The sequence below is a fragment of the Propithecus coquereli genome, unplaced genomic scaffold (assembly GCF_000956105.1).
Source record: "Propithecus coquereli isolate 6110/MARCELLA unplaced genomic scaffold, Pcoq_1.0 Scaffold720, whole genome shotgun sequence".
NCBI lineage: Eukaryota > Metazoa > Chordata > Mammalia > Primates > Indriidae > Propithecus > Propithecus coquereli.
The window spans coordinates 611,940-639,189 of record NW_012153286.1 but is presented as its reverse complement, the minus strand read 5'-3'; the positions used below and the strand labels follow the sequence as shown (position 1 = coordinate 639,189).

The 27,250-nt window shown below is 43.1% G+C and overlaps 2 protein-coding genes across 2 annotated transcripts in view; one reads left to right on the top strand and one right to left on the bottom strand.

Moving 5' to 3' along the window:
* The window catches only part of F8 (coagulation factor VIII, procoagulant component), a 184,996-nt gene that overhangs the window by 13,765 nt on the left and 143,981 nt on the right, over positions 1 to 27,250 (bottom strand). Inside the window, exons 19-25 of the mRNA XM_012661588.1 lie at positions 25,727 to 25,843; positions 25,066 to 25,137; positions 23,903 to 23,988; positions 19,665 to 19,820; positions 4,227 to 4,371; positions 3,683 to 3,831; positions 2,724 to 2,900 (exon numbers count right to left, since the gene is read on the bottom strand). Of these exons, the coding sequence (XP_012517042.1) occupies positions 2,724 to 2,900; positions 3,683 to 3,831; positions 4,227 to 4,371; positions 19,665 to 19,820; positions 23,903 to 23,988; positions 25,066 to 25,137; positions 25,727 to 25,843 (902 nt within the window). The remainder of the gene's footprint in view (positions 1 to 2,723; positions 2,901 to 3,682; positions 3,832 to 4,226; positions 4,372 to 19,664; positions 19,821 to 23,902; positions 23,989 to 25,065; positions 25,138 to 25,726; positions 25,844 to 27,250) is intronic.
* F8A1 (coagulation factor VIII-associated 1) lies at positions 13,152 to 15,325 on the top strand. Its single transcript, XM_012661589.1, has one exon. The coding sequence runs from the start codon at positions 13,152 to 13,154 to the stop codon at positions 14,262 to 14,264; it is 1,113 nt and encodes a 370-aa protein (XP_012517043.1). The 3' UTR covers positions 14,265 to 15,325.

Genomic DNA, 27,250 nt, shown 5'->3' with positions numbered 1-27,250 from the left:
GGAAAGAAACAGATAAGCTCATGGATTTAAATTCCCAGCTCAAGAGCTGCATAAATTACCTGAAAGCTTCTATGTATGCCCTGAAGGAGAGGCTTATCTCTTGTACCCACAGGTCTGAGATTTCTGAAAATCAAACCCAGAATCTCATCCTGTGTGGCTGAATTACAATGCAAGTTGAATTTCCAGCCTCACAGGATGTCTACTGTTAAATTGAGGGCATTGATTGGAAAGGAATGAAATCCTGAAAGTTGTAATGGGGGCATGTGGAAAGATTAAGCTGAGGACGTTGAACTCCTAAGTTCTGATGAGTCTTATTTGCCAATGGAAGCAAACTCTCCATCCCCAATGAAAGAGGTGACTCCACTTCCAGTGGAAGTAGCCTCCCCATCTCCAGTGGCCTCTCTATCCCCATCTGAAGGGATTATTTCTCTATTGCCTGAGGAAAATGTAATGGCTTCTTCTGAGGCGGTTGACATGCAAGATAATGTTGATTCTCCTCAGGACCCACCTACACCACCTCTCTTTGTTTTTAGACCTAAAACTATGCTCAAGTCACAGCAAATCCTTGAAGGTGAGGTACAAAGTATGACCCATGAGAAGGAGCACTACTTTCAAAAAGAACTACTTGAGTTTTCTAATTTATACTAATATATCCAGGAAAGATGTGTGGAAATGGATACTAAGAATGTGGGATAATGGTGGAGGAAACATAAAGTTGTATCAGTCTGAATTTATTGATACAGGCTCATTGAGCAAAGATTCTGCATTTAATGTTGCAACTTGTGGAATTAGAAAAGACTCTAATTGTTTGGTAGGTTGGCTGAAACATGGACCAAAGGGTGGCCCACAGTGAGTGAGATAAAAATGATGGACTTGTCTTGGATTAATATAGAGAAAGACATTCAAAGGCTTAGGGAGATTGGGACATTAGAGTGTATTTGTACTTTAAAATCTACTCACCCACCATGGGATGGTCCAGAAGATACATCTTTCACCACAACTGTAAGAAATAGATCTGTGAGGGAAGCCCCAGCATCCCTGAAGAGCTCTGTGATTGCTCTTCTGTGTAGGCTGGACCTTACAGTGGGAACTGCTGCCACTAAATTGGGAAACCAACATGCAATGGGAATAATTGGATCTCAAGGTTCCCTAGGGTATCTCTTAGTATTACCATGCCCTGTGATTAAGGTCAATGGAAAACGGCAGCAACCCAATTCAGGCAGGACTAATAGTGGCCCAGGCCTTTCAGGAATGAAGATTTAAGTCACCCCACCAGGTAAAGAACCACAACCAGTTGAAGTACTTGCTGAAGGCAAAGAGAATGGGTAGTGAGAGAAGGTAGTTATAAATACCAGCTATAACCAGGTCACCAATTACAGAAATGAGGACTGTCATAAGTATTTCCTGATTATTTTGTTATGAATGTTTGTATGTATGTATAATATTTTTGTTTTATTCCTTTTCTTACCCCCTTATATAACATATGATGTATTGACTATATAATAGTATTTAAGTATCATTAACTTTACTTCATAGTATTTATGTCATGAGATATCAAGGAGAAGAGTAAGCTTTTTCCTGCCTTCAGATTTGAACTAAAACATCTTAGGTCTTCCTGGGTCTCAAGGCTCCTCTGCGTCATCTCCAGCTTGCTGATTCACCCTGCAGATCTTGGGACTTGTCAGCCTCCATATTAGTCCAATTCCATATATGAGATTATATGTAATATAATCTCCTATTGGTCTGTTTCTTTGGATATCCCTAATTAATGCACTCATATAAGCAGAATCATACAATATTTATCCTTTTATGTCTGGCCTATTCACTTAGAATGTTTTCAAAGTTTGTCCATGTTGTAGTGTGAATCAGAGATATAACCTTTTTTAAATGGGGACTTCCTCTAGAATACCCATTGTCTAGACTTTAGTCCACCAAACTGCTAGAAGCAGAAGTGTTTAATCCAGTCTTAAGGGATTAGGGAATTCTTCTTTTCATCTGAGACTTGAAGAATGAGTCTGGTTAAAGGTGTACTAGGAGGTTGCTAGAAAAATATTCCTGGTAGAAGAAACAGTATGTATATAAAAGCCTGGTGTGAGACATAATGTGCTGTAATTAGGGACCTGAGAATTTCTTAGTATGGATGGAGCTTAGAGAGCAAGAGGGAAAGTGGCAAGAGACTGTACTAGAGAGATTGGTAAGGGCCACATCATAGTGAATTCTTGGTGAAAAAGAATATAAACAATACCATAGATATGAACTATTTTCTTCCTCCATTACTCATGGGATGATAAGAATTTATGTCATGTCTTCTAATCAGCACATTTGTTGAATTACCCAGAAAACTCAAATCAAGAATGAAGACTGTCCAGACCATTAAAGTTAAAGGTCAGCAAGGCTTGGGGATCTTGCTGATGAGGATACAAACATTAAGCATTTGGCAAATAACTCTCATTCTTCTTCATCCCTCTGATTCTTGCCATTATCCTGAATGACATTAACATCTGCGAGGAGAATTAACTCTTGGCTCTATTCTACCCTTTTCTTGGGATGTTTCCTTGTTTTTAGGGTCACTCTTTTCTCTCAGAATGCCTTTCACAGTGTCCTGTTACCATAGGTACTCTGTAAATTTTACCCTGAAAGTTTGGTCATATACCAATCTTGTTATGTTTCTAAATGTCAAGCTCTAGGAGAGTTTTTTTGTCTTTTATATGAGAGTAGCATACCTTTACTTGGCCATTCTGAAAAAACAGAGTCCAGTGCTGACCATCTTGACTGCTGGAGATGAGGAACTCCTTCACATACATGCTGGTAAGGAGAGATTTTACTCCCTGGGTGGTAATTGCTGTGACTTTAATCATCTTCTGGAAGTCCACTTGCAGCCATTCTTTTGGATTATTCACCTGGGGAAGTCAGTGTTGGACTAGTATCGTCTTGATCACCATTTGCTCCCAGAAATCCCCAAATCCCTTCTTAACCAGCACTTCTTATCACAGCACTTATCACTCTGTATTTCAAGGATTTTTCAGTTTCCCTTATTAGACTCTAAGAAACTTGAGGGCTAAAATCTTTCATAATTCATCTCTGCATCCCTAGGGTCTGCCATTTAATAGGTGCCTAGTCAATGTTTGCTGAATGAATACATGAACCATATATGGACTGAGTATAAAAAGTTTGGCGATGTGGTATACAACCTATTTTGTTTAAAATAAGCCCCTAGAGGAGCAGAGACAATTAACTCCATTCATTCCCCACCAAAAAAGCTATTCAGCGATTGAAAAATCACTGGGTGGCTCTGGAAAATATTTGTGCATGACTGTAACCCTTTCCTTTGAAGTAATGAGAAACCTGGAAAGAAAGCTAAGTGTTGATATTTATTTGTAAAATATACTTTAGCTACTATAATTCTTTGACAGATATTAGCCCAGTAGTGGATATAGTGATTTTTCTTCCAGGAGGTTCAATTAGGGATCATTTTCCCCGAAGGATGTTATGAGAAATCACATGGCACATCCACTAAATGCCTGTGGGTTGTCTGCCCATAGTCAGCCTTCCCTGACACTCTTTGTAGGAATAACAGTTGACAGAAATACCTCTGAAGAAATATTCAAGGGATTCCCGTGTTTTTCCCCAACCACTACTTCCTTCTCTGGACCAGTTAAATGGTAAGTCTGTTGCCTCTTACATGTGGTCTCCAGGCATTAGTCCTTCCCTGGAGGTGAAGTCGGGCTTGTGAAGGAGACCAGGTGGCAAACATATTGGTGAGGTAGGATGAGGCAGTAATCTGTGCATCTGATATTTCTTTACTCTCCATTCCCAACGGCATGCTGCAACCTCAAAGAAATGAATGGAGAATGTTATCACAAGGACAGGCTGTGTCCTAGGTTATACTGGGCTGTCTCCACCTATACTCTAGGACTGTCATCATGACATCATTTTTCAGGCATTAACTTTTGCAGAGATTCTATTATTGTTAACATGCCCCTGTTTTCTGTGCAGCTCTGCTCAGCTCTGTTTGATTTTCCTTGTTAATAGTAGCGTAGGAGGTGGCTGCCTCTGGGGAATCCCATGGTTAGGGTAAAAAAGTCTAAGACTCTGCTGGTTTTAGCACTGATAGTTCTGTGTCCTGAGACTGGGACTCCTTTCCCCACAGTCTCAGGATAACTAGGAAAGTTAGTCACCTTACCTATGGTTGGGTGAGGAATGGATATGAGATGACTTGAACTTACTATTTAAATCACAGCCCATCAACTCCATACGAAGAGTGCTGCGGATGCTATAATGAGTTGGGTGCAAACGGATGTACCGAGCAATAATTGGAGGGTTAAAAATATTGTGTTTTATCCCAGATGAATCCACATTGCCAAAGAATACCTGTAGGGAGGGGTTAGCACAAATACATGGAAAGTGAATACAGAGTGTAAAGCAATTTCTCCCAATCACATCTTCCTTCTAGTTTTGCTTTGTGCATTTCTCAAGAGCATCCAACATCCAAATAAAACAATTATGGCTAGACAGATGTTGGGACGGTATACGCAAAGGAAGAAAGCACTAGGAAGGAGAGTGGAACAAGAGAGATTAGGTCTGGGGAAAATGAAGTAGTTTTCTACTTTGGGTTCCTGTAAAAGGCTCATAAAAGTTGAGGAAGCCATTTAGGACTTTGATACTCCAGCATGGCTCACAAACCACCAGCAGCAGCATCACCTGGAAGCAATTATATAGCACCAGGGGAGTGATATCAGTGAGTTGGTTGAATAGGAGGCCCCCAGCTCTTATCCACTTACAGGAACAATAATTTGGCAGCTGTCTATGGACAAAAGTGCCTTTGTGGGAGCCTTGGGATCCAAGTAGGAGGTTGAGAAACCCTAGAGTAGTCCAAGACTGAGGATGGCTGCTTTGATAAGCTAGGCTTACATTCTGGTAGTGGGCCTGCCAACCATGGTTCTGGCTGTGGACCCAGAAGCAGCCTACCACCCTGTGGACTTGGTTCCAGCCCTGCTTGTATATGGTCCTGCCACCAGCCCTGTCTGTCAAAGGATCTGGAGGAACAACTCCCATTGGCACCATCAGTAACAGGCCTGTTGACTATGAACCCTGAAGCAGCCCTGTACTCAGCTTTAGTACTGCACTACCATGGTCTGGGGGCAGTTCTTCCTGCCCAGGAAACTGATGGGAGCCATGCCCCCAGAAACAGGTCTGCCAACTGGACCTGACTGTGGACCTGACTCCAGTCCTACTTGAGGCAATCCTGCCTACCTAGGGATCTGATAGAAGCTGTGCCCATCTGTGCCCTCGTAACAAGCCCACCAACTACAAGCCCAGCTGGGGACCCTGAAGCAGCCCTGTGATTCAGGCCTACTCCACCACTGTCCACAGGCAGTGCTGCCTGCCCAAGTACCTAGTCAGATCCACACCTGTCCACAGCACTGGTAATGGGCCCACTGTCTAGGGACCCAATTGAAGACCCAGAAGAAGTATCTGTTCTTTCAAATGCACAGACACCAATGCAAGACCACATAGATCACAAAGAATCAGGCAAATATGACACCACCAAAAGGAGCTAATAAAGCTCTAGTAACCAACCATAAATAAATGAAGATTCATGAAATGCTTGACAAAGATTTCAAAATAATCATTTAGAGAAGCTCAGTCAGCTATAAGAGAACATAGGTAGACAACTAACAAAATCAGGAAAACAATACATGAACAAAATTAGAAGTTTAATAAAAAATAAAAGCCATAAGAAAGAACCAAAAAGAAATCCCAGAGCTGAAGAACATTATGACTGAACTGAAAAATTCAATAAATATCTTCAATAGCATACTCAATCACACAGAAGAAACAATCAATGAAGTTGAAGACAGGTCATTTGAAATTATCCAGTTAGAGGAATAAAAGAATAATGAGGAAGAGTGAAGAGAGTATACGTGACTTATGGGACATCAAGCAAAATAATATACACATTATAAGAGTCTTAAAAGGAGAAGAGAGAGAGAAAGGACGTTTACTTAAATAATGTGTGAGAACTTCCCAAATCTAGGGAGGGAAATGGACATCTCAATTCATGAAGCCCTAAGGTCTCCAAAAAGGTTGGACCCACAGAAGTCTACAATATGACACATTATAATTAAATTATCAAAAATCAAAACAAAAAGAGAATTTGGGGGCAGTAAGATAAAAGTGAATTGCCACATATAAGACTATGAGCAGATTTCTCAGCAGAAACCTTGCAGGCCAGGAGAGAGGAGAATGATTTCAAAGTACTAAAAAAAAACTTTCCAACCAACCCAACCAAAAACACTTTATCTGGAAAAACTGTTCTTTAAGAATGAAGAAGAGATAAAGACTTTCCCAGAAAAATAAAAACTGAAGGGGTTCATCTTCACTAGACCTGGCTTACAAGAAGTGATAATAGGAGTTCTTCAGGTTGAAATGAAAAGACACTAAACAACAACATGAAACATATGAATGTTTAAATATCACTGCTAAAAGGCAAATATAAAGAAAAATACAAAATATTGTAACACAATGATGGTATAAATCACTATTAATACCAGTATATAGATTAAAAGAAAAAGAACAGTAGCAATAACTATAATAAGAGAAATTTGTCAATGGAAACACAATATAAAAACTGTGAACTAAATAAACCTTTTTTTATTTATAAATTACCCAGCCTCAGGTATTCCTTTATAGCAACACAAACAAAGACAGAAAATTGGTACTGGGGAGTGGGGTGTTACCATAAGGATACCAGAAAATGTGGAAGTGGCTTTGGAACTGGGTAATGGGCAAAGGTTGGAAGAGTTTGGAGGGCTCAGAAGAAGACACAAAGATGAGGAAAAGTTTGGAACTTCTTAGAGATTGGTCGAGTGATTGTCACCAAAATGCTGATAGAAATATAGATAGGACATATTTGAAACTTGGACTTAGGGAGGGAGGGGGGGCAAGGGCAACATACGTAACCTAAACATCTGTACCCCCGTAATATGCTGAAATAAAAAAAAAAAAGAAATATAGATAGTAAAAGGCCATGCTGGTAAGTTCTCATATGGAGATGAGGAATTTATTGGGAACTGGGGCAAAGTGCACCCTTGTTACACCTTAACAAAGAACTTGGCTGCATTTGTGTCCATTCCCTTTAGCTTTGTGGAAGGCTGAAGGTAAGAGTGATGACCTAGGGCAGTGGTCTCCAAACTTTTTGGCACCAGGGACCGGTTTCATGGAAGACAGTTTTTCCGTGGATGGGGGATGGGGGAGGGTATCGTGGCGGGGGTGGTGTGGAGCTCAGGCGGTGATGCGTGGCCCTTTTCCTAACAGGCCATGGACTGGTAATGGGCCACAACCCAGGGATTGGGGACTGCAGGCCTAGGGTATGTGGTGAAAGAAATTTCTAAGCAGCAAAGACTTCAAGAAGTGGCAGGGATGCTTTTAACAGCTTACAATTAGATATGGCAGCAAAGGAATGACTTAAAGTTGGAATTTATAATTAAAAGGGAAGCAGAGCATAAAAATTTGGAAAATTCTCAGCCTGGCCATGCGTTAGAGAAGGAAAGAGCATTTTCAGGAGTGTAATCCAAGCAGGCTGCAGAGCAACCATTTGCTAGAGAGATTAGCACAGATGAAAGGGAGCTGGGTGTTAATAGCCAAGACAATGGGAAAAAGGCCCCAAAGGCACTACAGATATCTTTCAGGCAGGCCCTCCCATCACAGGCCCAGAGGCCTAAAATGGTCTGGGGGGGGGCTGCCCTGCACCACCTCAGGATATTTCTCTTGGCATCCCTGCTGCTCCACCACCAGCTGCAGCTCAAAGGACCTCAGATACTGCTTGGACCACTGCTCCAAAAAGTGCAAGCAGTAAGCCTTCATGGTGCCCACATGGTGCTAACTCTGCAGGCATTCCAAATGCAAGAGTAGTGGAGGCTTGGCAGCTTCCACCTAGATTTCAGAGGAGGTATGGGAAAGCCTGGGTTCCCAGAAAGAAGCCTGCCAAAGGGGCAGAGCCCCCACCAAGAGACTCTACTAAGGCAATGCCAGCTGGAAATGTGGGGTTGGACCTCCCACAGAGAGTTCTCAACAGGGCACTGCCTAGTGAAGCTGTGGGAGCAGATCCACCATCCTCCAGACCCAAGAATTATAGAGCCACTAGCTATGTGCAATCTCACCCTGGAAAAGCCATAGGCATTGGATGCCAACTCATGAGAGCAGTCATGTGGGTTTTGCCCAGCAAAGCCATGGGGATGAGGCTGCCCAAGATCTTGGGAGTCCACCCTTCAAACCAGTGTGCCCTGGATGCAAGACATGGAGTCAAAGATTATTTCGGAGCTTTAAGGTTTAGTGTTTGCCCTGCTGGATTTCACACTTGCATGGGGCCTGTTAACGCTTTCTTTAGGCCATCCCTTTTGGAATGAGAATGTTTACCAATGTCTGTTACACCATTATAACTTGGAAGTAAATAACTTGGTTTTGATTATAGGCTCACAGCTGGAAGGAACTTGTCTTGAGTCTCAGATGAGACTTTGGACTTTAGACTTTGAAGTCAGTGCTGGAACAAGTTAAGACTTCGGGGGACTATTGGGAAGGGATGATTGTATTTTGTATGTGAGAAGGACATGAGATTTGGGAGACCAGAGGCAGAATGCTATGGTTTGGATATGGTTTGTTTGGCCTTACAAAAACTCATGCTGGAATTTGATCTCCAATGTTGGAGGCAGGGTCTAATGGGAGGTGTCTGGGTCATTTATTTAGGTGGATTCCTCATGAAAGGCTTGGTGCTCTCCTTGCAGTAATGAGTGAGTTCTTGCTCTATTAGTTTCCATGAGAGCTGATTGTTGAGTGGAGCCTGGAACCTCCTCACTCTTTTGCTTCCTCTCTCACCATGTGATCTCTGCACTTGCCAATTTCCCTTCCACTTCTGTTGTGAGTGGAAGTGGTCTGAGGCTTTCACTAGATGCAGGTGCTGGTGCCATGCTTCTTGTACAGCCTGAAGAACTGTGAGTCAAATATATTAGTTGGTGCAAAAGTATTGTGGTTTTAGCATTGTTGAAATTAGCCGTTTGATATTGGAATACATTCTTAAATAAATATGGTTATGTCATACATCATTTCAATGCACGTTTCTCACTTTATGTATTTTTGCTAATAACTTATTACTTGCTGTTTATTTTATATTGATTTTAGACCATGGAAATGATGTTAGACAAAAAGTAAATTTGAGCAATTTTCTTATTCAAGTTCAAAATGGGTTGTAAAGCAGAGGAGACAACTCGCAACATCAACAATGCATTTGGTTCAGGAACTGCTAATGAATGTATAGTGCAGTGGTGGTTCAAGAAGTTTTGCAAAAAAGACAAAAGCCTTGAAGATGAGGAGCGCAATGGCCAGCCATTGGAAGTTGACAGCGACCAATTGAGAGCAACCATTGAAGTTGATCCTCTTACAACTACACAAGAAGTTGCCCAAGAACTCAGTGTCGACCATTCTATGGTCATTCAGCATTTGAAGCAAATTAGAAAGGTGAGAAAGCTCAATAAGTGGGTGCCTCATGAGTTGACCGAAAATCAAAAAAAATTGTCATTTTGAACTGTTGTCCTCTCTTCTTGTATGCAACAGCAATGAATCAGTTCTCAATTGGATTGTGACATGTGACAAAAATTGTATTTTATATAACAACTGGTGACAACCAGCTCAGTGGCTGTACTGAGAGGAATCTTTAAAGCACTTCCCAAAGCCAAACTTACATCACAACAAGGTCATGGTCACTGTTTGGTGGTCTGCTGCCAGTCTGATCCACTATAGCTTTCTGAATCCTGGCAAAACCATTCCATCTGAGAAGTATGCTTAGCAGATCCATGAGATGCACCGAAACACCTGCAGCTGGCATTGGTCAACAGAAAGGGCCCAATTCTTCTCCACAACAACGCCCAACTGCACATCACACAACCAATGCTTCAAAAGTTGAATGAATTGGGCCATGAAGTTTTGCCTCATCTGCCACATTCACCTGACCTCTCGCCAATGGACTACCATTTCTTCAAGCATCCTGACAACTTCTTGCAGGGAAAACGCTTCCACAACAGGAGGATGCAGAAAATGCTTTCCAAGAGTTCGTTGAATCCCAAAGCATGGATTTTTATGCTACAGGAATAAACAAACTTATTTATTATTGGCAAAAATGTGTTGATTGTAATGGTTCCTATTTTGATTAATAAAGATGTATTTGAGCCTAATTATAATGATTTAAAATTCACTGTCCAAAACTGCAATTACTTTTGCACCAACCTAATATCTCTTTTCTATGTAAATTGTTCAGTCTCGGGTTTCCATTTATAGCAACACAAAGACTCCAACTATAGAAAATCTCCAGAATATGCAAACCTCCACAGACAGAAAGCAGATTATCAATTGCCAGGGACTATGGGGAGTGTAGGGGTGGTGGGGGTGGGGGTGGCGGTGTCATGCGTATGGGTGCGTGTGTACGTGGGAGGTGGTGCGGGGTATGGGGAGTGACTGCTTAATGGGTACAGGGGATTCTTCTGGGGGTGGTGAAAATGTTTTGCAACTAGATGGTCGTGATGGCTGCACAACATTGTGAATGTACTTAATGGCACTGAGTCGTACCCACCCTTCCCCACCCCTCCATCTTTCGCACCATGTTCCCATCCAGTAGGAAGCGGGAGTTCCTACAAGGAGAGGGTCCAGGGGCGAGGGTGAGCAGCACCCTCCCACCCCACGGCCTGCCATTTCTAAGCCCAGGCCTGCTGCCCGCGGGCCACCTGGGAGGCAATGGTGCCACCGGGAGTGCGTGTCGCGCAGCCGGCACCCCGACCAATGAGGGACTGGTCCGTGGTCGTTAGGATACAGAGTACTGGACCGAGGATCAGCATCTTGAGAGGCATTGCACTGAGCTAGGCCGGGCGGAGATATCGCACGCAAGGTCCAGCATGCCGGGCATGCAGAGCCGCCGAGGGTCGTCCTGTCGTCAGAGCCAGACCCGCTCTCGCATAGCCAGAGCCGAGCTGGCGTTCTCAGTGAGCCACATGGAGCGCCTTCTGCGGGAGGGCCACTACGCCCAGCGGCTGAGCTCCTCTGCACTAGTTTTCCTAGCTGCCATAGTCCAGTACCTGACGGCCAAGGTCCTGGAGCTGGCAAGGAACGAGGCCCAGAACAGCGGCAGGAGGTGCATCACCCCAGAGCAGGTGGACATAGCCGTCCACAACAACGCGCTGCTCAGCAGCTTCTTCGACTGTCGCTCCATAGATTAATATGATTGTATTAGAGACAGAGGTGGTGCCAGCAGTTTTTCAGGGCTTTGCCCTGAAGGAATATGTGAACGTGTTAGTTTGCATATCGAAAGCTGCTTCACCTCAGGAGGGCATCTGAAAGGTCAGTGGCGGCTGCATCCCAATATGGCGCAACAATTCTCAGACCTGTAGTCCTGACTTGCTTTGAAAGGCAAAGCAGGTCTGCCAGGAGCCACAGGATGAGAGCTGATCAAAGAATGCCCCGACAGACTGACACCAGTGGCTGAAAGCAATTAGCCCAAGGGACAGTTCCTGCTTAAACTCCAGACTACCTGTCTCAGTACACAATAACTTGATAAAATATGGAGCCACTATATCTCTGTTTAACCCTTCTGTTAAGTGATAAATTTACCTTAGAACTTAGAAGTTAGCCTATGAAAATTTTGTAACCATTCGTTCACGTAGATAGAGTTAGTTAAGGGATCTGAAGAAGCCTTTTGAAAAACTTTTAACCTAAGACGAACTACCTATTATCATGTAAATCTGTTACCCCTGGCAACCAATCACTGTACCTATAAATACCCATGTAAAACTTCACTCGTGGCCCTTGTGATTAACGGAGAAATCACGAGGTCCCCTGAGTATCCCTCTTTTGTCTATTACCTTTATAAATCTATAAAACTATACCTTCGTCTCTGTGTATTCTTTTATTTCTGTTATTTTCCATTTTCTATTGTTTTCTTATCCTTTGCGACGACCCCTACCTAAGGGACCCGATTTTTTGCTGGAAGCGTAGCTAACTCTCTGCACACGACGATCTCCCAGGTTGCCCCGACGCAGGAGTAGCTTATGACAGCTGGCTCCCGGGCCTCAGCTGTCCTTCCCTCCACCCGTCTGCTCGTCCACCTGGAGCCAAACTCGCCCCTCTCTCTGGCCACCCAGGGCAACCCCGCCGGCCCTGGGCCTTCAGCGAGTTCTGTCAATAAAGTGTTTAAAGAAACCCACGGGCCTGCTTGAGTCACTTTCCGTCGGAGGGGGTTATGAGACATCCATAGCAGGAGGGAGGGAAGGGCAGGCGGTGGGGGTCTCGGGGTGGGGTGGGGTGGGTGGTAGTCAGGGATGGCACACTGGAGCAGGGACATTCATAGCCGGAGACAGGGAAAGGCAGGCGGTGGGAGTCTCTGGGTGGGGTGGGAGTCAGGGATGGCACAGAGGAGCAGTCTCTCCCTGTGACAGTGCAGGGGGTGGCCCTGGGTGGGAAGGGCTGGCTGGGGTGGGGGCACAGAAGCCTTCCCCATCAGCTCTGAGCAAGTCAGGGCCTGCCTGGTGAATTCCCCGGAGTCATGGGGTTCGCTGGGGTGCAGTTCAAAACCATGATTGCGGTGTGGTCTAAGGGCAGCCAGGGTTGGGGTGCAGAGGTGGACGAAGAGGTCGGCATGGGCTCCAATGGGGCAGGGACTTTGGGCGGGAAGAAAGAGGAGTGATGAGGGAAACAGCTCAGAAATACACAAACACGGAATGAGGGTCACGCAGGGTCACGAGTGTAGCTTTGGTCGTGTCCAAATGGAGATGCTATGGGACGCACTTAGCAACCAAGAGAGACAAGCCGTAACCTGGCAACATCTGGCGCCAGGCACGGCCCCGCCTGCCTGTACAGGACCCTGGATTTGATTTGCATACGGAGCAGGCATCTGGCCAGGCTCCGCCCCAAGACCCTTGATTTGCATACGCCGCTCGCAGACGGGCCAGGCCCCGCCTCCGATCCCGCTCTTTGCATATCACCAGGGCAACGGGGCGGGCGAGGACTCTCGAGCCGGCGCGGTTGCGTCTGCCAGCCCCAAGGAGACGCAGGGCACGTCGCGGCCCCCGACCGGTGGCGCAGTCACGTCAGCGCGCCCGGAGGCGCTTGGGATGGCTTACATGGCGGCGGCCGCGGCCGGCCTGGGCGGCGGCGCGGGCCCTGGTCCCGAGGCCGGGGACTTCCTGGCCCGGTACCGGCTGGTGTCGAACAAGCTGAAGAAGCGGTTCCTGCGGAAGCCGAACGTGGCGGAGGCCGGCGAGCAGTTCGGGCAGCTGGGCCGCGAGCTGCGCGCCCAGGAGTACCTGCCATACGCGGCCTGGTGCCAGCTGGCGGTGGCGCGCTGCCAGCAGGCGCTTTTCCACGGGCCCGGGGAGGCGCTGGCCCTTACCGAGGCCGCGCGCCTCTTCCTGCGGCAGGAGCGCGACGCGCGCCAGCGCCTGGTCTGCCCCGCCGCCTACGGGGAGCCGCTGCAGGCCGCCGCCAGCGCCCTGGGCGCCGCTGTGCGCCTGCACCTCGAGCTGGGCCAGCCGGCCGCCGCCGCTGCCCTCTGCCTCGAGCTGGCCGCCGCCCTGCGCGACCTGGGTCAGCCGGCCGCCGCTGCTGGCCACTTCCAGCGCGCCGCCCAGCTCCAGCTGCCCCAGCTGCCGCTAGCCGCGCTGCATGCGCTCGGTGAGTCCGCCTCCTGCCAGCTGCTGGCGCGCGACTACAACAGCGCCTTGGCGGTCTTCACGCGCATGCAGCGCCTGGCGCGGGATCACGGCGGCCATCCCGTGCAGCCGCCGCCACCACCGGGGCCCCAGCCCGGACCCGGCGCGACACCCGCCTTGCCGGCCGCGCTGCTTCCTCCGAACGACGGCTCTACGGCTCCTTCTCCCGCAGCCCTGGGCGCCTTCTCAGACGTCCTGGTCCGCTGCGAGGTGTCTCGCGTGCTACTGCTGCTGCTCCTGCAACCACCGCCCGCCAAGCTGCTGCCGGAGCATGCCCAGACCCTGGAGAAGTACTCCTGGGAGGCTTTTGACAGCCACGGGCAGGAAAGCAGTGGGCAGCTTCCCGAGGAGCTCTTTCTACTGCTCCAGTCCCTGGTCATGGCTACCCACGAAAAGGACACGGAAGCCATCAAGTCGCTGCAGGTGGACATGTGGCCACTGTTGACTGCTGAGCAGAACCACCTCCTTCACCTCGTTCTGCAAGAAGCCATCTCCCCCTCGGGACAGGGGATCTGATGATAAATCACAGTAACCAAATGACTTCGTGCCTGCTATCAAACCTCACACATCCACCTTTGCATTTCGGGAGAAAGAAGATACATCGTTCCTGGTTCTACGTTTTATGTTACCCCTGTTGCCACCGTGGGAATGTAGTTGACTGAAAGTTACCTGTATCCCAAACGCTTATTTCCATAATAGTGGGAGAAAAGCACATTTCGATAGAATCAGAGTAGAGGACATGGCTCTCTTCCAAAAAACTGTAACGTAAAAATGAGAATCCCTTTAATCTCCTTCCTCCTCTTCTCCCACCCAGTGCCGCCTCCCACCCCCATCTTTGTTACATAGTTACGATTTCATTTTGCACTGCTCCGTCTAAATTCCTGAACTATGTGATTTCATTGTGACACTCATTGCTTAGACACTAGTATCTCTGTGTCTTTGTGATCACCAGATCTCTCCCTTGACTCACCCGCACTATACCGACGCATGGGAGTCATTTTATAGCTCCAGGATGTAGTCATTCATTTGAAATTTACAGTAGGCCTAGTATGTGGGCTATGGGGGAGCAGTGAGTCTACAGCGGCCATCTGTGAGGCAGTCCTTACTCAGATCCCTGCAATGCAAGTGTGTCCAGTGCATCAGTTCCAGTGCTAGTGTATCTATTTGCATTGGAATTTACAGTTCTGGCTCTATTCCAGGAGGTATCTGGAATCTACGTTGCAACTTTTATTTAACTCAAATATTTAAATCAGAGCATGGCTCTTTGGTATTGTGTGATCATGTGAATGCAAGGCAGTGTCCTCCTCATTCCCCAGCAGCAGGAGGTTCTATTTTAAAACACTAAGTTTCGAAGGCTTTTTGGTCCAAATGTTACATGCAAACCAACTTAGGTGTTTTCTTATCGATTGAGTTATTTTTACACTTGTGACAGTGATCATACGAACTCTTCAGAGTATAACCTCTTTCTCAAACATTCAACTTTGGTAAAGTGCATCCTTTAGACTGAAATTGTATGCAATAACTAATCTTTGGGGCTACTGAGGACAAAGTTGGGGATGGGGGAGGTGATTTTTTTTGTCTTGTGTTTTTGTTCCTGTTGTTTGGAGGGTGGGGGAGAGGTGTGTAGGGTCGTCACTGTGAGTTAAGTGCCTCGAAATGGGTGGGACTTTTAGGGTATTCTTTTCTGCTTCTAGTTCTACTTCGACGAGGTGGAAGTGATGGGACATACAGGAGCAGCCCATTTGAGACAGATCCAGCCACCATTCATCTGCTCCCACTCGGCTGCCAGGAAGGGTCCTACGGAGCCCTAAAAGCCTAGCCCAACTTATTGCAAAAGTGGTAAGGACACATGCTCCTTTAGTCTTTGGCTTTTTTTTTTTTCCTTTCCTGATATAGTCCTCTCAACCTGGGCTGCGGGCCCGGCCAGCTGCCTTATTCTCTTATGGCAAAATAATGTCGAGGTGTTACGGAGCATGACTCATGATAATTTGTTGGGTTTGGGCTTAAGGAGAAGCCTCCTTAGGCCTCTGTGTCAGGGAGGTGAGGGGAGGGATAACCAGAGAGTCAGGTATTGGGTATATAGGCATAATTCTAGGAAACACTAAAACTCCTTGTTTTCCATTTGCCATTGGCTCATTTATGTATCTCACACAGAAACTTAACAGCAGGCATAACCGGGCCAAGGCCAGATTTCAGCATTTCTGACAGAGTTCTCTTGTTCTCTTATATCCCTCTAATACCAACATTAACATTGATTTCTAATATATCAAAGACAAATATTTTTAAAGGACATGATTAGCTTTCTTTTTAACTTGAAAACAGAGGGGGAAAGGTCCTTATCATTTAAATGTTCATGGACAATTCCAAATTCACATTCAAAATATTTTAAACTGTTGAACATGGTGGCAGTGATCCTTGAAGGGTGTTGGGGTTCCCCTTCTCTCCATTATGAGGTGTTCCTATAATGAGAAATATTTCTTATGAAAGAATATTTTATATGGGGATGGTACAAAGACATTCAAGAACCACGACATTGGAAGAAGATGATCAAGACTGAAATTAGTAAATTTAGGCAAGCTCTGGGATCCAAAGGTTTCTGGTACTAAGGATTAATGTTAATTATCTAGGCATCTCTACTGCCATTAAAGTAGACCAGCAGTCTAGTCCATAAGCTTTTTCTGTAAAGGGCCAGAGAGATAGAAATATGTTAGTCTTTACAGGCCACAGGTGGTCTCTGTCACATACTCTTCCTTTGTTTTTGCAATCCTTTAAACATGTAACAACCATTCGTAACTCACAGTCCACACAAAAGCAGACTGTAGGCCAAATTTGTGGGCTATGGTTTGGCCATTGCTGTATCAGAACTCAATGACTTTGCTAAAGGAATAAACCTCATGAGAGTGTTTAATAAATGATAAGTAAGTTATCCTTATCACTGAAAAACAAAGTTCGAAAATAAGTGAACTAGGCATTGAACTCCAGATTCCAGGAAACAAACAAACACACCAAAAGAAAGTAAAGGAGAATTTTTATAGGTTTGAACAGAAATTAATGAATTAGAAGCAGCTCTTTCAAAACCATGTTCGATTTTAAAACCAAGAGTTGATTCTTTGAGAAACCAATAGAATAGACAACCACTTGCCAACTCTGATAAAGAGGCAGAAAGACATGTATGTGTGTATAGATAGACACAGATATGTGGCATGGGAAGGGAGGTAAGACTCTACACATTTACAGCAGTTTACTCAAGGTAACACAAATGAGAATACCAATAATCATAAAAGGATTGGAAAAGGCAGTCAAGTATCTGCCTCTAAATAAGGTACAGTGCTCAAATGGCTTTTTCATCTACTGTTGATTAAACACAAAATGACTACATTAATTAAACTATTCTAGAGCAATAGTTTCATGGAAAAAAATGGAAGCTTTTCCAATTTTTTTTCAAGTTTAATGTAACTCTCATGCCAAAACCTGATAAGTAGAGCCCCTGGCAAAGGTAAACCTATTTTATTCATGAATATAGAGAAGTTCTAAAAATAAAATGTTGGCAAGTTGGATCCAGCTAAGTTTTAAATGATTATACAGTATGACCAAGGAAAGTTTTCCTAGAAATGTAGCAGAGTTGTGTACTGAAGCCCTCTTGCCCTGTTTTGTGAAAGCCAGTTGTGTACATCTCTTCCCAACTCTGCATTTAATGACATCACATCTGTGGCTTGAAGTTGGGCATGATGGGAGTAGTATTTATATCATGGAAATCAGCAAATTCTACAAACCAAGGCCTTTTCTCCCTAACCTGCCGTCACTTTGCCCCTGAGTTGGTTGTTTATTGAATGTTAAGTGTAACGTGACAACAGGAAAGAGAGGAAATGTGATCATGTCAAAGATGCCAGAAAAACATTTGACAAAATTCAGCTGCCATTCCAAATAAAGTAGGAATAGAAGGAAACTTTTTAAACATGATTTTAAAGTATTTGTTTGAAACTATCTGAACAATATATTAAATAGTAAACATGGGATACATTCCCATTAAAATCAGGAACGAGATAGGCTTATTGATTTGTGTGGGTGGGTGTGTGTGTTTGTATGTATGTGTGTATCTCAATGACAAAAACATTTAGGGTGATTGCTATTTCCTGTTTAGTAGGTACTGTCAGCACCAATTACTGTATGAAATAGGGTTCCAACAAAGAACATGGAACACACAAATGAGGATCATTTGAGGAAGATTTAATAAAGGTACTAGCTAGGAAGGTGGGGGACAGGGTATTACCATCTCTAGACCCGAAAGGATAAGGAGAGAATTGGGTAGATTGTTTTAGTGGCTTAAAGAATGACCACAAATTCTTTGACATTCCTCCTGTTGAGAATTAGGGTCTATTTCCCTTCCCCTTGAATCTGAGTGGATGTGTGATTTGATTATAACCCACAGGATGTATTGAAAATGATGCTGCATAACTTAAAAGACTAGGTCAGAAAAGCTGATGTAGTCTCCACCTTGTTAACTGGAAAACTTAACTTGGAGGCCCTAAGATGACATGTAAGAAGTCCGACTACCTTGATACCGACACGCTGTGAGAAAGCCCAGGCCACAGGGAAAAGCCATGTAAAGTTACTTCAGTCAACAACTGCAGATTCTGTCCTAGCTGAAAGCCAGTACCAGTCACCAGAAATGCAAATGAAGACACTTCCACATGATTCCAGTACCAAGCTGTTAAATATTCTTGGCTGAAGCCCCAGATGTGGAGCAGACACTGCCCATCCCCACTGTGCCCTGTCCAGAGTGCTGACCTACAGAATCCATGAACAAAACAAAATGTTTGTTCTTATGACACGAAATTTTGGAGTGGTTTGGTGCACAGCAATAGTAACTGGTACAGGTAGAGAAAACCACTCTGAGGGGAGCAATGACCTTCAGTGGACAGATACAGTCACAAGGAGGAAGTCAGGATAATAAATGTGCCGATCTTACTCTCCTTTAATCTTTTGCCAGTGCTCCCTGTTGGTAAAACCCAACTGAAAGCTAGAGGACAAGGTAGCCTGTTGATATATTCTATACAGGCTTGCATCACAGAACAAGAAGCAGGGCAGAGAAGCAGGAAAATGGATGTAAAGGGGCAAACAAAAGTTATCTTGTGCAGGGCCATTTGTGGACTTTGAACTTTATTCTGAAGACAACAAGAAGACATTGAGAGGTTTTAGGCAGGGGATTGATAAGATGATTATCCTGAAAATGATGTGCAGCTTTTATTGGAGACTAGAAACAAGGGAAGACTAGTTAGAAGTGTAACATAATAGATCAAGTGTGAGGTGATGGGGCCTTGGTAAGAGCAGTATAAGTGGAAACAAGGAAGTGATGTGAGAGGCAAAGGGAGAATTGACCAGATTCATGGATCAATTCATCAGGGGGCATAAAAATGAGGGAAGAGTAGACAAAAATGCTAAGGTTTTAAACCTGTTTAAATAAAGGTCTTGAACCCATCCTTAAAAATTCATCGATTCTCAAGGTTTCACCCATCCTTTCGTGTGGAAGACACACATTTTTATCTCCATTCATGGTTTTACCCCCTAAACTCAAGTATTTCACCTTCTCCCCACTGGACATTTCAACCTGATTGCCCTACCATCACCTCAAAGCTAGGATATCCATAAGCAAACTCACAATCTTATCAATGCACTCAGTCCTGAATCACATATTTCTATCAATAGAGCATCTTTTCATTTCTATTATCTATGAGAACCTTGACACTACTACATTTTTGTTTATGTTTGCACAATCACCCCTATTGCCCAAAGGCGAAAAATTCTTTTTTGGAATTAAGTTTGAAGAAGCTAGGAGTGTTTGTCCAGTATCTGAAATCTGTCAAGAGCTCTTTAAAGAAGAATTCATGCAATCTGATGAAAGGACTAATTACATACCATTAAGGTCCCAGTGGAATTTCCTCGATAAGTCTGCCACTTCTTCCCATCAAGACTATACATGATGATAAACTGAGAGATGTAGAGGCTGGAGAACTTCTGACGGGCACCCTGGGTCTTGATGCCATGAATAATCATTGGTGCCAACAGATCCACCTACCAATTAAAACAACACTTTAACTTGTTTTTAAATGTGTGTACTACTTCCTGAAATTAATTATTGGCTTAGGAAGAATCTACATTGCTATAGATGTGCCCAGCATTACCTTAGATGTGCAAGTGAAGCAGACACCAATGTTGAAATTTGGACATGTGTGTGAAACTGTGGGATAAACAGTGGGAATGAGTAGGAAAGTGCTTATTGAGTTCTCAGCCTGCTTTCTGGTAAACTAGACTATTTCCAAATCATCGAGCCCCCAGTGCCTCTGCATACACATCCTTTATGCTGCCTATATGGACCCACATAATCTAATGCTTTATCCACACTCAGCCTCAGCCTAGCCAAAGCCAATTTCCTTCCCACTCCCCAGACCAGCCCCATACCAACATAGCTATCAATGATAAACTGCTACACCTCCTTGAAGCGTTATTCAGAAACTATTTCTCCTGGTTAGCCTTCTCTGATTCACCCAGACAAATTTAGTGCTGCTTCTTCTATGCTTCCACTTCACTTTATATATAACTTCATTATAGAAAATTATTGCACCATATGATAAAGGTTGCTTTGCTTGTCTGCCTTCCTTATTAGACCAAGATCCTTAAGGCAGTAAACCTGTTTGAGTTACCTAACATCTCTGTGTCTCAATTTGTTTATCTGTAAAGTGGAGATAATATTAGTGTTTGTCTCAAAGGGTTACCATAAGGATCAAAGAGTTAATACATGTATTGTGCTGAGTTCAGTGCCTAGTACATACTAAATACTCAATAAATGTTAGTTTTTATATTCTCTCTAGCCCCAGCACCTAAAATGGTATCTAGTATAATACTGATGCATAGCAAATGCTTTGGAATCAATGAGTGAATATGGCAGAGTGGTAAGGAATGGTTGGTTCTTAAAGAAGAGGTCATGGACCATGCAGCATTACAAGAGGTATCAGTTTCTGCCCTAACAAGCAAGACAAACTTAACATGTTCTTACAGGAGCCTGGCATGTCCAAATTGGACTACTCATGACTCTTGTGCTTAATAATGGTCTCCTTCAGTTGACTGTAAGTTCCATGCATACACTCATTCAAAGAATATTTTTTAGCACTTTCTATGTGCCAAGCACTGTTTTAGGTACTGGGAATAGAGTAGTAAACAAGAAATAGAACCTGCCCTCATGGAACTGACATTTGAGTAGGAGAAACAGACTCTATATCATTTATATGTTTTTATTTGTTTACAGCATCAAGTAGTGATAGGTGCAGGAGAAAAGAAGCAGTGTAACAGGACAGAGTGTGTCAAGGCCTTCAGAAGCTACAGCACTGTCTTTTCCCAGATTAAATGGTATTTCCAATTGAAGGCAGTTTATTTTTTATCTTTGTGTTGTGGTATAAATAACTGAAAGCACCAGGTGCAAAAATCATGATTTTTATTTAATTGACTTGTATTGCTTCTTTATGTAGATAGAGTATAAGAGTTCTTTATTGTACCACTGATCATTGTGTCTTCTTGCAGTTTTAATAAAGACTTGCCAGGCCAATCAGTTACATTTTGTAACTGATGAATGCTTGGCAAAGTGTCAAGCTTATCTACTTCATCTTCTTGTGCCTCTTCTACATTATAATTGGCACCTGGGAGCAGTTTGGAAATTACAGATTCAATAGTTTCACTTATGTATCCAGCCAGGTATTTCAATGTAACTGCAAGACATATCTCTCGACTAGGAAGTAAGCAAGGTAGTAATGAGTTTCGTGGTATGAAAGTACAAACATTGCAACTGCATATCTCCATGGGGTCTACCAACTTCCTGCTGCTTAATGCCTGGTCTTGGTCACCCAGTGCCCCGCAAGCCAGCCCAGTGCTCTTGTGCCTGGGGGCCAGGCTGTTGTACACTCTTCAGGTCTTCTCACCAGAATAGATGCCTACCCCAACTCCCTTCCTTGTTAGCACCCCTATCAACTCCATCTCCATGCCTGCTGGCTCGCTGAAACCATTTCTTTATTTTATAAAGTTACCATATCAGGGCCAGGCGTGGTGGCTCATGCCTGTAATCCTAGCACTCTGGGAAGCTGAGGCAGGAGGATCGCTTGAGGTCAGGGGTTCGAGACCGGCCTGAGTAAGAGCTATACTCCATCCCTACTAAAAATAGAAAAATTAGCCAGGGATAGTGTCATGTGCCTGTAGCCCCAGCTACTCAGGGGGCTGAGGCAGGAGGATTGCTTGAGCCCAGGAGTTGGAGGTTGCAGTGAGCTAGGCTAATGCCATGGAACTCTAGCCCAGGTGACAAAGCAAGACTCCATCTCAAAATAAATCAATCAATAAAATAAAATAAAAAATAAAGTTACCAGATCAAGAAAATGTCTAGCTGGACCTCAGTAGGAAAGATGGCAAAAACCACCTTGAGGATGAGGTGATTTAATACGGTTTGGATGATAATACAATTAGGTTTATTTGTAACTGGTTTAATTACCATAAACAAACAGTAATAGTTAATAGATGATTATCAACTTAAAGGGAACATTCTAGAAACAGGATAGTATAACTATTATGAATTAGGGCTCTGGAGCCCAACTATCGAACAATCAGGGTTTGAATTTTGGCTCACCCGCTTATTGGCTGTGTGACTTGGGGCACAATATCTAACTTCTCCTTGCTTCAGTTTTGTTATCTGAAATGAGGATGGTAGTAACACCTGCCTCATAAGGTTGTGATAAGGATTTAGTGGCTTGATTTGTGTTGAGCACATACTAAGGAAACTCTGTCTACTTCAATATTTTGATCATGACTTAGCAGGAATATTAACAAGTTTACTGATCAAATCAGTAAATGATGTGAAACTTGGAAGAGTAGGAAATACTTTGGGAGACTGAAGCTTGGCAAGCTGAGACAATGGGCCAAATCTAATAAGGTGAAACTTAAAAGGATGTATCACTCAGGGTTCTTTGGCTAGGCATGGATAAGACACTCTGTTTATTAGTCTCGTCAGATCGTATCCAGTGAGGAAGATATAATTCCCCAAACAGAAATAAGAATATAACAGATGCAAGGCATCCAACTAGATAAAAAATGTCCACTATATAGGGATACATGTAAGGTCAAAAATGATAACCATAGAAATTCAAGATGAAGAACATGTGGTTTGGTAGAAGCACAAACAAAAAAAATATTTAAAGATTAGTGAATAGCAGCTCGAATTGAGTCAAAATTGGCAGTGTCTACAAAACAATAATAAAAAGATGAGTTGCTGTGGCATTAATAGATACGCTTTTTCTGTCTGCTTACTGGTAAGCCAGTTTATTTTTCCCTGGTCCCTATTTACTATTTTAACCTCAAAAAAATATATAAGAGCAGATGTGGTCTTGCAAAAAAGGAAAACATATTGGGGAATGTCCTCAGCCAACTAGGAAGAGGAACAAGAAGACTACACTATAAGAAGAGGATGGAGGTGGGGGAAGTAGGTGGTGAAACGTGTGTACGTTAGTACCTCTTCAGGCTTCAAGTACCAGGGTTGGGAGGCCCGTTAGATAGGTTGAGAGCAAAGCTGGAAGCAAAAGAGTTTCCTCCATTTTTCCATATTTCCAGATATGCTCAGTTAAATAAAATGTATTATTAAAATGAATTTCACATGTTTTAAAAATTGGCTACTAGAAAATGTAAAATTGCACATGAGGTTTGCATTTGTGGCTCACATATTTCTATTGGACAGCACTGCTCTAGGGGAAACGGGGAGGTGAGAAAAATCTGAAAGCCTGAGTCCTTTAAAAGAAATTGAGTTAACCAACTTAAAAACAGTATTTTGGTCATTGATTCCAACTTAGTTTACCAGACTGAACTAAGTAGATGTTTCCTATAACCCAGTGGGGTAGAATTCAAGAAGGAAGACAGATTCAGTTTTAGAAGAGAAGTTACATTTTCTTTGCTTGTGGGATGGTGGATTGAATCATTTGTTTTTGTATTAAAATAAAGGGCACTGGAGGACTCAAAGATACCTAGGCAGTTGGAAGCATCTAGTAATAGCACACAGGGTCTTGAGAGATGATGAGTTCAATATTATAGGAAGTATTCAGATATTCTAATTGATGAAATTTTCTAACCTTGATCCAGGAAAAGGGCTCCTTGGTGCTCCAGGCATTGATTGATCCAGAATAATGAAGTCTGGCCAGCTTTGGGGCCCACTGTCCTTTGCCGAAGAAAGGGAAGAGAGATTAAATTCAGCTGGGTTGGTCCTAGACACTTGGGAATAAAAGTACTCTCTTGAGAAAGGTTAATCCTACCTGTGGAGAAGATAGAGAAAAGCATAAAGACTTTATAGCAGTATTGATTACTATGTAGAGATTGTGTTTGTCCTTGTCCATTCTATTTTCTAAAAAATTTAATAACTTTATTGATTGTTAGCACCTCTAATTAGCTAATACTGGAATTTGTTACTAGAATTACCAAATAATATTATTTCTTTATTATACAATGTATGCTCATTGTAGAAAAATCAGAATATGGTAAATGAAAATAAAAGTAAATATAAAAGAAATTTAAAAACATAATCCTTCCACCCTGTGAAAAATATTACTATTTTGCTATATAACTGTCCAGCTTCTTTTTCAAGGGGAATTTTTTTTCCCTCTAAAATAAAGGTTGGCAAACTTTTTTCTATAAAGGGCCAGATACTTAATAATTTAGGCTTTGCAGATTATATGGTCTCTGTTGCAACTACATAACTGCTGCTGTAGCCATAGATGATATGTAAATGTATAGGCATGGCTGTGTTCCAATATAAGACTATTATGGATGCTGAAATTTGAATTTTGTAATTCTCACATGTCATGAATTTTTCTTCTTATTTTTTCAATTATTTAAAAATGGAAAATCTATGCTTTGCTTGCATGTCATACAAAAACAGATGGTGGGCTGGACGGTAATTTGCCAACCCTTGCTCTAAAACAATATTTGAGAATTCTCTAGATCTTATTCGAGCTTTACCATTGCTGCTCAGTGAAGAGAATAGACTCAAGGGGAGCAATACAAAAGGTAGGAAGAATATTTAAGGAGGCAGTGTCATTGCCCAGGTGAGAAATGATAGTGGCCTGAATTAAAATGGTCACAGTGGGAAACGGAGAAGAGGAGATGGATTCAAGAGACACCTATGGAATAGAACTAATAGAAGCATGGAGATGGGTTGGTTATCTGAAACTCTCCGACAGAAATAAAAAAAAAAGATATAACCAGCTCAGGTTCTTGGAGAAAAAATAAAAGTGTTTACCATATTGTCCTGAAGCTGTAATCTGAAAATCTCTAATGTGTCCAGAAGCCATTCCCAGTGGAATCTGACACTCTGAAATCAAACAAGGGGAAACAGTAGCTAGAAGTGCACAAAATTCAGCTTCTCAAATGTAAGTCAATGAAAATGGGAGAACATCAACAAATGCTAGTATTTTATAGTATTTATTATGTGCCGAGAACTGTACTAAATGTTTTATTGTACTATCTCATTTAATTCATCCTAACAAGTGCTAGAATGATTCATATTTTGCAGCTGAGGAAACTAGGTATGGACCCTAGTTTCCTCAGTTTCCAAATATACCAGTGGTTCTCTTATTTGTTTAGAGTTAAATTCCCAAACTCTTCTAAGTGATATATGTAAGTTATCTCTGGTAATCAAATGAAAATTAAGTTCCAAAATCTGCTATTGGAAATCTTGGCACTTCAAGTTGTGAAAATGAGGAGATTTTTTTTCAAAGCTTCAAGCATATCTGCTCTCCTCTGAGAACTCTGATGATTTCTACCAGCAACATTCCTTTTAAATTTGATAATAATGTGAGCTTGTATTTATTTCCTGACACAAGCAACCATTGCAGGAAGAAGGAAAGCTCTATAGAAGTAGGCTGGGTAGGCAGGGAGCCTCTGCCCACAGTGCTACTCACGCTTGCTGTACACCAGAAAAAGAGTGCTCATCCCAGCATTTAGGTGCTCGCCAATGAGGCATTCTACCCGCCAAATTCCAGCTTTGGATGGTAGCATTTCCACTGTCTCAAAAACACCTTATCAAAACCGAAAGGAAAAAAGTTATTTCTTTTCACTAAAAAAATGAGCATGAGATACATTGGCCTATGTAGAATATCAAAGGAAATCTACCAAATTCAGTTCCACCACTCTTGGACCCCTCAGACCCAAAGTTCTTGCTATGTGGCCCCTACAGTTGGAGGCACTGAAGGTTGAGTTCTGATCACTCCCCCAGAAAATGAGAGACAGAGTGACTGAATACTTTGTTGGTGTGGACAGGAGAATGCTACTGCATTAGGATTGGCCTGCATTCCCAGGGTTTTTCAGAGTAAAAAGTGTATTTCTCATTGACCATATGTGAGTTTTGCGGGAGAGCAGAAGTCAGGGTTAGGTCCTATTGGATCCAGTCAACTAGGGCTGTCGAGAAGGGTAAAGTTTCCCCAGCAGAAAGAAACTGGATGTGGATGCTGAGGGGCTGAGAAATGTGTCACAAGTGACCACCCAGAATAAAGGTGGAACCAACCAAGTCAAGGGGATTTCATGACAGAGGGTCCCATAAGGGAGTCTTTAAAGTGTCCCCTGTAAGTGCCCTGCAAGAGAAAGAGTCAGCTTTAAGTATCTGCCAGGTGCTGACAGTGTGAGGCTAGCTTACAATAATGGTCCCAGTTGTAAGTAGATAAGAACTGTCCTATCCCCTTCCCTTTAACCTATCTATGCTAGAGTTTAAAACAGCAGCTAGCAAGGGGTTGTGGGGAAGCATGATAAGTACAAGGTAGAGAAATTCAACTATGTCTCCCTTTCCCCATGCAGACTTTCAGCCTGATGCAGGCTCAAGTTGGGGGAGGGGAGATTGAAGTTAAATCAAGTTCAAAATTTTGATTGATATTTTGGAATGGACATTGTAATTTAACTTGAACTGTATTTGTGATATAAAGTGACTGCAAGTCTGTTTATTCCTTAAGAGTGAGCAGAAAACTCTACACATCCGATAAAGGGCTGATAACAAGAATCTATCTAGACTTAAAAAAATCAACAAGAAAAAAATCAAACAACCCCATAAATAAATGGGCAAAGGAAATGAACAGAAACTTTTCAAAAGAAGACAGAATAATGGCCAGCAAACATATAAAAAATTTCTCAACATCTCTAATCGTTAGAGAAATGCAAATCAAAACTTCAATGAGATATCACATAACCCCAGTGAGATTGGCCTCTATCAAAAAATCCCAAAACAACAAATGCTGGCGAGGATGTGGAGAGACAGGAACACTCTTACCCTGCTGATGGGACTGCAAATTAGTGCAACCTCTGTGGAAAAGAATTTGGAGACACCTCAAAGAGCTCAAAATAGAAATACCATTTGATCCAGCAATAGCACTATTAGGCATCTCCTCAAAAGAGCAAAAGACATTCTATAATAAAGACATCTGCACCCAAATGTTTAT